Source organism: Notechis scutatus, chromosome 8 (assembly GCF_049901735.1).
Source record: "Notechis scutatus isolate UNSWTSFEM ecotype Mainland chromosome 8, rNotScu1.2, whole genome shotgun sequence".
NCBI classification, from domain to species: Eukaryota; Metazoa; Chordata; class Lepidosauria; order Squamata; family Elapidae; genus Notechis; species Notechis scutatus.
Genome location: NC_142016.1, coordinates 9,311,889 through 9,323,619, shown reverse-complemented (window position 1 = coordinate 9,323,619; position 11,731 = coordinate 9,311,889). Strand labels below are relative to the sequence as shown.

Below are 11,731 nucleotides of genomic sequence, written 5' to 3'. Positions count from 1 at the left end.
ACACAGCAGATCTTTGAAGAGATTAGCTTAAATTTTAGCTTCCCAAGGTCAGGACAGGAAGAAGCCGTCGTATTGAGCAAAAGGGGCTGAAAGTCACTGAACTCTTTGGCATTTCAATTCAATGCGTCGTCCCATTACAGCTCAAGCCAGAGTATTTGCTGTCACAGAAGAAATATCCAGAAAGGATCCCCCATGACAAAGCATAAATCTGAATTAATGGACCACAATTGTGTTTGCACAACAAGATTGACTGATTGATTGATTGAATGAATGAATGTATTTGTTTGTTCTTTTGTTTGTTTAGCAAATTTATACAGCTGCCCAACTCATACAAAGGTGACTCCAGGTGGCTTATAACATTTTTTAAAAATATTGACCCCCTCCCATGGCAGCAACAACACAATCAAATCAGCCACGTCATTGCCATGGTCCCTGGACCCAATAACAAAATCACAATTTTAGGGCCTTTCACAAAAGGAACTGTCCTGACCCAACCGGGTTCCCAGAGAGCAAACACAGACAAAGGCAGCAGCCCCCACCATTTAAGGTTTAATCACAATTCTGTTCCTCTACATACTCAAGGTCCATCCCTCCCTTGATAGGACCTGATGGTAAAGACTGCAACGACGACACCATTAAAGCCAACATCTTTAACACATTCTTCGGCTCAGTATTTGTAAACAGCAATGGATCATGCCCAGTATTTCCTAGCCGTACCACAGATAACAACAATGATCTAATACATATCGATTTCACAGAAGACAATGTCGAAAAATCACTACGCAATCTAAAACCATCTCTATCTATTGGACCGGATGGAATATGTGCCTACTTCTTAAGAAAGCTATCCACTGCCATAGCCAAACCTCTAAGCATAATCTTTGAAAAATCTTTCAGGACCAGCTCCTTGCCTACCTATGGTCACAAGCCACAGTCATCCCCATCTTCAAAAAGGGAGACCCAAGCCTAGTTGAAAATTACAGGCCAATCTCCTTATGCTGCGTCACCTGTAAAGTCATGGAATCAATTATTAACCAATCCATCATCCTCCACTTAGAGACAAACAACCTACTCTCCAATAAACAATTTGGTTTCAGAAAAAAACTATCCTGTAATCTGCAACTCTTACACTGCAAAAACATATGGACGACACAACTCGACCAGGGCAAAGCAATTGACGCAATCTACATAGACTTCTGTAAAGCCTTTGATTCAGTGGTACACGACAAACTACTCCTAAAAATAAAATCCTATGGTATCTCTGGACAACTGAATAACTGGATAGAAGCATTCCTGTCAAACAGACAACAAATGGTCAAAATCGGGAGCGTTCTATCAAATCCAGTACCTGTCAATAGTGGTGTCCCCCAGGGCAGTGTTCTAGGACCAACTCTCTTCATACTCTACATAAACGACCTCTGTGATCATATTAAGAGCAATTGCGTTCTCTTCGCTGATGATGTAAAGCTGTTCAATACCACAGACAATACTGCTACCCTACAAAAGATCTTGACTATGTATCTGAATGGTCAAACAAATGGCAACTTCAAATCTCAACAAATAAATGCTCTGTCTTACATATTGGCAAAAAAAATCAGAAAATAAAATACAAGCTGAATAGTCAAGATCTTGTTGATGACCCAAGCTCTGTAAAGGACCTTGGAATACTCACCTCTAATGATCTAAGTGCTAGAGCCCACTGCAACTACATAGTCAAAAGGCATTAAGAGTTGTTAACCTAATCCTACGTAGTTTTTCTCTGGTAATATCACACTACTAACCAGAGCATACAAAACATTTGCTAGACCAATACTCGAATACAGTTCATCAGTCTGGAACCCTCATTACGTATCTGATATTAGCACAATTGAGAAAGTCCAGAAATATTCCAAAGAAGAGTTCTCCACTCTTCTACTCGTTGTAGAATACCTTATGCCACCAGACTTGAAATTCTAAAACTAGAAAACCTTGAATTACGCCGTCTTCGGTCTGACTTAAGCATGGTATATAAAATCATACATTGCAATGTCCTACCTGTCAATGAATACTTCAGCTTCAACCATAACAACACAAGAGCACACAATAGATACAAACTCAAAGTAAACCGCACCAAACTTGATTGCAGGAAATACGACTTCAGCAATAGAGTGGTCAATGTCTGGAATACTCTACCCGACTCTATAGTCTCTTCCCCAAACCCCAAAAACTTTAACCTTAGACTGTCTACTATTGACCTCACCCCTTTCCTAAGAGGTCTGTAGGGGCGTGCATAAAGCGCACCATCGTGCCTACCGTCCCTGTCCTATTGTTTCTCTTATTCTTTTATTTTTCTTATATGTACCCATTTCATGTATTCACAACTATGTATACACTTATACTTATTATCTTGTAAACAATTGGCAAATCAAATAAATAAATAAATAAATAAATAAAAGGCTGCTTTCCAACAATTAGCTCCGACAAGAAAGACCCCTGCCAAGTTGTTTGTCAAGGCTGCCAAAAACCCAGATAAGAACTAATTTACAAGATTCTCCAAACATGAACTAAGATGTCCACCAGTTGAGCTTAAGAGCTTCTTTGCTGTCTGCAAAGAACTCTTTTCCAAATCTGGCTTTTATCCTCTTGAGGGAGGGGCCATTACCTTGCAGCCTTACTCCTGAGTCACCTGTGCTGCTGTAATTGTTCTTTCCTCCGAGTAATCCTTTGTGCACATGCACTTGGCACAGGCTCCTCAGGAACCTCCTCATCACTGCTACCAGCCCCCACAATCTCTGGAAGGCAGCAATCCACTCCCTGAAGGTCCTGCCCTTCATCAGAGTCCTCGCTCTCCTCAGCCATCTGCACCTGCTGCCGGCTAACCACAACAGAAACAGGATGGGAGCAACGATACCTCTGGAGGAATAATGTTCTCTAAAGAAGGGGCCATCTCCAAGAAGGCCCTTTTTCGTGGTCCCACTAGATGCTCCAATAAATTGATTCAGCACTAAACATTGATGGTCTCATTCACTTATTATACTAAGGGAATTGTTGGTTATGTAAGGGAACCCAGTGTGAAGAACACAATGTCCACGCAGGATTGAAGAAAGACAAAACTCTTATTTCTGTACAGAAGAAGAAAAGGTCTCCTCTAGGTTTCATACCCAAAGAGAAATCAGGCACAGTTATTTTTGTAAAATTCACTACAGGAAATAAAAATACCGTAAGAAAATTGCTGATTGGTTACAAAGTTCCATGACAGTCACACATGCATTCAAAGAAAAGGCATCTGCATACTCCATTAATTATTTAATTCTATTGTACTATCATACAAGTTGACTACCTTTGGATATGTTTTTTTTATAGTGCTAAAGATAAATTTTGCTTACTCCTGAATCTTTATCTCGCCTCTTGCTGCTGCTTTGGCTAAATAACATGTCACTTTCCTTGATTCCAGTAACAGGAATTCATAGCTTACAAAAGCCTCTAATTTAAAATAAGAGAGTTGGAAGGGACCTTGAAGGTCTTCTAGTCCAACTCCCTGCTTAGTCAGGAAAGGTTACACCACTTCAGACAAATGGTTGTCCAATCTCTTCTTAAAAACTTTAAGTGTTGGAGCATTTACAACTTCTGGAGGCCAGTTGTTCCACTGATTAATTGTTCTAATGGTCAGGAAATTTCTCCTTAGTTCTAAGTTGCTTTTCTCCTTGATTAGTTTCCACCCATTGTTTCTTGTCCTGCCCTCAGGTGCTTTGGAGAATAGCTTGACCCCCCCACCCTCTTCTTTGTGGCAGCCCCTGAGATATTGGAACACTGCTATCATGTCTCCCCTAGTCCTTCTTTTCATATTACTAGACATATCCAGTTCCAGCAAGCAATCTTTTTATGTTTTAGCCTCTCATCCCCATATCATCTAATTCGTTATTGATTATCTAATAAGCCACCAGACCTTCAATCTGCAGGGGTGTCATGGCTGTAAATAAATACCAGGCAAATTTCTACTCATCCTGCAGAACATCTAGGTTTCTCTTCCTACGAGACTCAAATTACTCAGCCCCATTTTAACTTAGTCTAGCATGTTTGCAAACTCAGACTTCAAGACGTGCAAAGGAAGTGGGCAAGATTGCTCTCTGAATCTTTGCCAGGGTGAGCAGCGTTGATGGCCAAATCAAAGAAAGAGAGAGCCACTTAACCTTTTTAAACACCTAAAAAGAGTTCAAGTTGCGAATTAACTCTGATTTTCTCTCTGAGATAGAGAAGTGTCAGGTATGAAGAATCGGAACCACAAATTAAGCTGATTTGTTGCTCCTGCCTATACACCAGAATCTGATCAACTAATAGTCGGTACTAAATTAATGCTGGATAAGAGTTAACAAAATTCAAGAGGAATTGGACTTATCCCAGTTGTGGGAACCTAAGGACTCCAGGTTGATTCCTTTCTTGACTCCACCCCCAGGCTCTGCTACACATAGCCCAGCTTTGGTGATGTATAAACTAGATTTGTTTAACTTACGCATTTAGAAAGACGTATCTCACACACGAACATTTTATTTTGGGGATTTTTAGCAAATCTTAAGACATCAAATTTAAACCCATCTGCAGGGTGAATGTCCTCTGTTATCATCCTCCCTGCACAATGGTTTGAAAGGTTTACAAGTAACATTACTTATACAACAAGAAAGCATCAGATAAAACAGACTAAAAAAAAAAAATAGAAGGGATAGAAAGAAAGTCTGTCCTTATCATCCTCAGGGAAGATCCGGAAAAAAGTTGGACAAGCAAGTGCCTTGACTAATGTTTCTCAACTTTGGCAACTGTCAGATATGTGGACTTCAACTCCCAGGATCCCCCAGGGCTTAGGGGCCAAACATCGGACAGTTGCCAAGGTTGAGAAAAACTGATCTAGAGCTAGTAATGCCTCTTTAAAAAAATTAGCGTGTGACAATGTCCTAACAAAGGAACTCGCTTCAATTTCAGAGTCACAAACTGCATCTTGATTTTTCTGACACCTTTTAGTAGAACCCACTGAGAATTATGACAATATGACATTTGTAGCTTGTTCCCTTTTCTGAGCAGTTAAAGCAGTGCAAAAGTCCTGATCAGCAGATTTGTACAAATAAAACCAGGGAGGGGCAGCTTAAGCACTCTTTCAAAATAGCTCCCTTTTTCCTGTTCAATTTATGAAGCAAAGGGAGAAAAATGTGAATGGCTAACCCTATATATACTTCTGTCCTGGTTAAGGCTGTTATCAGGGACAGAAAGTCAAACTTTGCTCCCTTTCGTAGGTCAGTATAACTCATTTTCCAGGACTGTTTTTCCCCCCCTCAATTTTCAGTGACCTAGACTGGAACACAAAAGCAGGACAATCCCATGCATGATAAGCCTGACCATTGTCGGCATCCATATTAGGATCTCCCCAAACTTTCACAGCAATTGAGACCACAGGTAGTTCTTGACCACAATTTAGTCCACAATTTTCATTGCTAAGCAAGACAGTGGTTAAGTGAACTTTACGACCTTTCTTGTCACAGTTGTTAAGTGTATCACTGCAGTTGTTAAGTAAATCACACAGTCATTAAGTGAATCCAGTTTCTCCCATTGACTTTGCTTCTCTGAAGCCAACCGGGAAGTTTACAATAGTGATCACATGATCCCGAGGCAGTGCAATGTCATAAATACATACATGCATACATACATAAATGCAGGATTTAAGTGTGAAAACCAGTCTTAAGTCCCTTTGTCAGTGCCGTTGTAACTTTAAATAGACACTAAACAAATTGTTGATATCAAATACTACCTGTATTTATAATAGGGAAGAATATCTATTAGAGTCCTGGTCCTGTGTTATTTAAAACATAGAATCATAGTTCACTCAATTCGAGAAGATTCTGAGTAGGCATTAATCAGATTGCATCTTTAATTAAAAAGTTTATTAAATGTAATTCATCAGGTACAAAAGCTTTAGGGAAAACCACTGTTTCATCTCCTTTGGTGGTGGTGGTGGTGTCCTTGTTCTTTGCCTATTTTATACATTTTCTTTGAAACATCTAAAATATTTTTAAAAAACAAACTTCATATCAACTTTGTGGAAAGAGAACATCCTGCCAATACAGTCTATTCTACCTAGAGTTTATGATTCTATTTCCCTTATATAAACAATTCAAACTTTGTATCCCACAGGAACTATTAAAAGCAAAACTGCACCGTATTCTGACATTACAAATATATAGACAACAGTTCCTGTAAAAAGATGATTTTATAAAGAAATTGATAAAGAAAAGTTTGGTCTTCATTGCTCATTGTTTTCTAAATATTCTCACAGAAAAGAAATGGAAAGTCAGAAGAACGTTGGCCGATTTTACAGTAGTATCATGGACATCTAGAAAGTTGGTTGAAGTGGCTCAACTATGACCAGGTACAAATTGAGTAATGTCCTGACAAATAAGGTTGCTTGCATATTGGTCCTGATAAAGTTACCCAACATTTGTGTCTAGCTGATGAGTCATCACTATGATTTGTCTCTAAGCATCAGCTGCCAGGTCTTTGGTGCCTTTCTTTCCTTCTACCTAGCATAAATCTACCAACAATTGCAGACTTGAAAGAATGAAGCACTCCTGTGAATTGAACTCAAGTTCAAAGAGGTCCATGTTGCATTCATGGCAGGAAAATGAAACTGTGGCACTGCTGTCCTCTGTAATTTATTTTCCCCATTTTACAACAGTGAAATTCAATACAGTACAGCCCTTAGATTTTCTGGTGGCCCCTTCAAATACTCTTCCAGTACCAGAAGAATACTGTACCGGTTTGGTATAGTTCTCACAAAGGTACAGCTGAACAAGGGTTAAATGCTCCTTGAGCCTGCTGGATGATTATTCCTAGGATGGATGAAGGAGATCATCTGTCTGAGTTGTTCTTCTGTTGGAAGATAAAGCTTTGTGTCCTAGACCAGAGATCGGTTCCATGGAGAGGTTTTTCTGCAGACCAGACGGAGCGTGGTTTTGCGGGGAGTGGGGACCCATGTCCTAGACAACTAATGGTTCTCTTTGATGGAGTCAATCCTAAAGCAGAGGTGCCCAACCTTGGCAATTTTAAGCTTTGTGGACTTCATCTCCCAGAATTCTCCAGCCACGCTGGCAAGTTGAAATCCATAAGTTGCCGAGGTTGGACACTCCTGTTCTAAATTGAGGAGGGAGCTAACTTTAGAGCCAGGTCAGACAGCTGGAATGAAGGCAGTGAGATGTCAATATGACTTCTCAGTTTTCTATGGTGTTTATACAACAGGCTTCACATTACCAATTTAATCCATTTTCCGTTTTGCATGATGCTTGGCGTTAACCGGGTAGGTTGGGTTCATACAACACTCTTCGGCAGAAAAAAATACATTGAAGTTAAAACAAAACAAACCTAGCATTGTGTAAGTAAGGGTTCAGTGTAAGTATGTTGTGTGACTATAGGAAAATTACAGTGTGAGTGAAATAATCCCATCCAGGATATATTGTTTGGTAGTAACCCTTTTTTCTCTAGTAGATAAGTTCACACATTATCTACACTATGTCGATATAGCCATGAAGAGAACTATGGGTAAGCTTCAGTCAGAAATAAAAATAGACTGATGTAGTTTTCAAATATAAAATTTAGAAGTAAAAATAAGAGGGTTTTTTTTTTTCCTTATGGATGATTCCCTGAACTTGGCCATGGAATTTAGCAAATAATATTCTTCTATGGAGTCAGCCAAGGCTTTTTCTGGCATGATGAACGAGAGGTTATTTTCACAATGTACAAACAGAAGATTAATGATTGATGGCTCAAAAGGGCATAGCTCAGATTTGGCCTTCTGTATAAAGGCAGCCATTGCCAGGAGATGCCCCACTGGCCTCTCCCAATAGGAAGCATCCAGCAGTGTTGCCAACATGGCGTTTGATGGTACCTGGCAAGTCTACACCCAAGAGAAGTATGAAGACTTCCTGAAAGCAATTGGTAAGATACAGGAACTCCCCCCAAAAAAAAATGAACAGGATCTCTGAAGCAAAATCTGAGATTTTTACTGGAGACCTGATTCCATCCTGAGTATAGTGTCCTCTGGGTAAAAGGACAACTGGAAAGCTAAGCAACCTATGATGAGGTTACTCAAACTCAAGGAATGGTCCTTATCTGTTGCTAGATAGTGTTTCTCAACCTTGGCAACTTTAAGATGTGTAGACTTGGCTGGCTGTGGAATTCTGGGTTCTATCATCTTCTCTCCCATCTGCCTCAGCTCTATCAGATGATATCATTAAAATCGCCAAAAACATCAAGCCCATAACTGAAATCCATCAGACTGGGAATACTTTTGTGATCACATCGAAAACCCCCAACAAATCTGTTACGAACACGTTCACGTTGGGGAAAGAAACAGAAATGACCGCCATGGATGGGAAAAAAGTCAAGGTGAGTCATACTCAACTATGTGACATTTTATTGTACACTGCCCAGAGTCTCTCTCTAAGAGAGATGGGCAGTTCAAAAATATGAAAAGTTCAATGAATGAATGAATGAATGAATGAATGAATGAATGAATGGTCTCCTTGACTTGAAAATCTTAAGGTTAGCTATGGAGACTCCAATCCTGGAACCGCCCATCTTAGGGTTTTTTTATAATTTTCTGGACAGACAATAGGAAACATCTATGGAGATTCTCAACTATCCAGGTCATGGTTGTCCCAAAGGTGCTCTTTCCAAAAAATACCTGTACTTTCTTGCTTTTTTCCTTTGAAAATATTTTGTTTCTCATCCAAGTTAGAACTGAATAAATTTATTGGATGTGAAGCAAAACATTTCAAAGGAAAAAAAAATCAAGAAAGTTCAGTTGCCTTTTGGAAAAGCACTTTTGGGACAACTGCAGGAAACCTTTTCTACTGCAATCTATGGCAAAACATCTCTGCATTTTATTAACTCAAGGTTGTAACTTTAGCACTATTTTCTTTTTTTCCCCAAACATTGATATTTTTATAACTTTATGTTTACAGTTTCTGGTGGCTTGGAACATGGCTGTTTGATCTATGTTCAGTTTTATTGTTTTATTGTTTTACAGTGCACAGTAAATCTCGAGGATGGAAAATTAATAGCCAAGTCAGACAAATTCATCCACGAGCAAGAAATTGTAGGCAATGAAATGGTGGAGGTAAGTCAATGTTCGTAGTTTAATGGACAGGAAGAATAAAAATTTAATTTCACCCAGGAAGATATGGTAAGAAGTTGATTCAAAAGGCTGTGGTTCACTGACACAGCCCTAGAGAATATGGAATCCCTGTTTCCTCAGTTAACTCAGTTTTCTCAGTCTTCATGATATACAAGCTGAGATTTTATCACACACTAGGCTGAAATATGCTGGAAAACAATGGTGTCACTCTCCTGGGTCTGCAGGAAGAATGAAGTCAACCCTGATTGTTCATTGGAAGCACAAATTATAAAGCTTATATATTGGAAGCACAAATTATAAAGCTTAAATCACAGTTTCTCACCATGGCAACTTTAGGACCTGTGGACTTCATCTCCCAGAATTCCCCAGCCAGCTATGCTGGCTTAGGAATTATGGGAGTTGCAGTCCACAGGTCTTAAAGTTTGCCACGGTTGGGAAACTCTGGCTTAGATGTTACAGATACATAATACAAGTGAAAGAGTCATTGTTGATCATGATGTTGAAAAAAATCAAAGGCCATTGAAAAAATGGCTAGATACTCTCTGTCAACCTGCCTCCCCAGACAGACCAGATCAGGAAGGCTAAAATTACCTGCATGGACATTGGATATGATAACAGAATTTTACAAGTCTATTCTATCTCTGCCTTCTTTTCATTTTAGTGAAATAGGGAAGAGTCACTTGTACCATAATGTTGTTGTTCTGAATTTAGCAATGTTCCCCTCCCTTTTACTTGGGCAATGATTTTTGCATATTTCCAGCGAAGTCAACTTCCTTATTCTCTACACTCAAGCATGCAAGAAAACTGCATAGTGTATTCACATAGGCATCAGGAGTTGAGGTCAACTTAAAGGGGTTTACTAGCTATAAAACGACCACAATTACTTGTAAATTGTAACCACCTATACAGGTGACAATCTCCTTTTTTTTTCTTTTAATAAATCCAAGACAACCTCTAAGATAGGTAAAAAGAGTGTTCAAAAGTAAAAGGGGTGGGGCACAAAAAATAGTGCAAACTAATTAAAGAGAGAAGAACCAACCTAGAAATGAGGAGACATTTCTTGACAATTAATCAGTGGAACAGCTTGCCTCCAAAAGTTGTGGGTACACCATGACTGGAGGGTTTTTAAAAAGAGATTGGACAGCCATTTGTCTGATATGGGATAGGGTCTCCTGTTTAACCCAGGGGTTGGACTAGAAGACCTCTAAGGTACCTTCCAACTCTGTTACTCTGTTAAAAAGAGAAAGAAACAAAAGCAAAGATTTTTAGCATCTACGCTTGTTTGATGTAAAAAGAAGGGCTTTTTAAAGTAAATTCTTAAATAAATAAAATTCCTGTGTTTTATCAACCAGTGCAGTTCCTCATCTTTTCAAATGCCATTGATTCAAAGATATATTCATTTTCCTCCTAGTTCTTGCCTGCTGCAATTTTAAAGAGCTATACTTGTGTTGAAATATATTTTGTCATGCCTACAGAAGCTTTATTCACATTGGCTAATTAAAAGTCATTTTAATTTCAAAAGCCCATATCTTCACTTTTCTCCCACAGACTATTTCCTGCAGCTCAGCCACATTCACCCGAAGGAGCAAGAAGATTTAAACAAAAAGGGAGATAACTTTATTATTTTTTGTAGGTGCTTTTGTACATGAGAAATAAATAAATAAATAAATAAATAGAAACCACTGTCCATATCAGTTTATGTTTCCTTTTATTCAAAAACAACAGATTTTAGGACAACCAAGCATTTCCTTTTATTCATTTTTATACAATTGTTGAAAGAAATATCCTTCTGGGTTCAGTTCCAAGTGGGGAAAAAGACACTGGAAACATGGAGGCTGTTTGGAAGGTTTAATGGTGAACCGGACCACAGGGACTGGAGCTCCAGAGTGAAAAGGAAGGATGATCACATGCTTCAAGGTGAAGGAAGAGATCAAAAAAGGGCCGAGGTGCTGAGAGTGCCTGGGTTTTATAACCTTTGTTGGGATTTGAATTGGAGCTTGTATTCTGATTGGTTGTCAGACTCCCATGGGGCCATGCAGGGGCAACTTTGTAAGCTGTCCTGAGTTCCAGGCTTGGTTGAGCCTTGCTGGATGATGATGCACTGAAAGGGCTTTTCAGCAATTGCTATAGCTTTACCTGGAGATCTTTGTTATGTAAAGTATTCTGGCCTAGGCCTTAATGGGTGGGCACGCATTAACAAAGGTGGGGGTCAGTTTCTGCTTCTGAGTTTCTACTCTTTTTAGAGGAAATATTCTGCCTTTTTAATATTTCCCAGGATATTTCAATTTTCTAGGAGAGGGGTGTGTGCTAACTTCCTACACAATATTGAAGAAAAAGTAGAAAAAGGCTGGGACAATATATTATTATTATTATTATTATTATTATTATTATTATTATTATTATTATTATTATTTTCATTTTGATACAATTACTGTGTATTTATTTATGTATTTATCATTTTATTAAATAATCCATTTGTTTACATGTTTAAATGATTGATATGGCCACCAGCCTCAGAACTGGAGGGCAGGTGAGAGGTAGCAACATCTGTAGCAAACCACAATGGCACAAAAAGGA

The 11,731-nt window shown here is 38.9% G+C and overlaps 1 protein-coding gene across 1 annotated transcript; it reads left to right on the top strand.

Annotated features, from left to right (window-relative positions):
• The first annotated feature begins 7,793 nt into the window (after window positions 1-7,793).
• Window positions 7,794-10,843, top strand: LOC113420652 (fatty acid-binding protein, liver). Its single transcript, XM_026680688.2, has 4 exons — window positions 7,794-7,953; window positions 8,231-8,403; window positions 9,047-9,136; window positions 10,703-10,843. Exons 1-4 carry the CDS (start codon window positions 7,887-7,889, stop codon window positions 10,751-10,753), a joined length of 381 nt encoding a protein of 126 aa, XP_026536473.1. The 5' UTR covers window positions 7,794-7,886; the 3' UTR covers window positions 10,754-10,843.
• The last annotated feature ends 888 nt before the right edge of the window (window positions 10,844-11,731 follow it).

Excerpts from the sequence above, each read along its gene's own strand:
- LOC113420652 (XM_026680688.2), top strand. The coding sequence starts at position 7,887 with ATGGCGTTTGATGGTACCTGGCAAGTCTACACCCAAGAGAAGTATGAA. Across the intron at positions 8,404-9,046 it reads TGGATGGGAAAAAAGTCAAG|TGCACAGTAAATCTCGAGGA; the intron begins GTGAGTCATACT and ends ATTGTTTTACAG. Across the intron at positions 9,137-10,702 it reads TAGGCAATGAAATGGTGGAG|ACTATTTCCTGCAGCTCAGC; the intron begins GTAAGTCAATGT and ends TTTCTCCCACAG.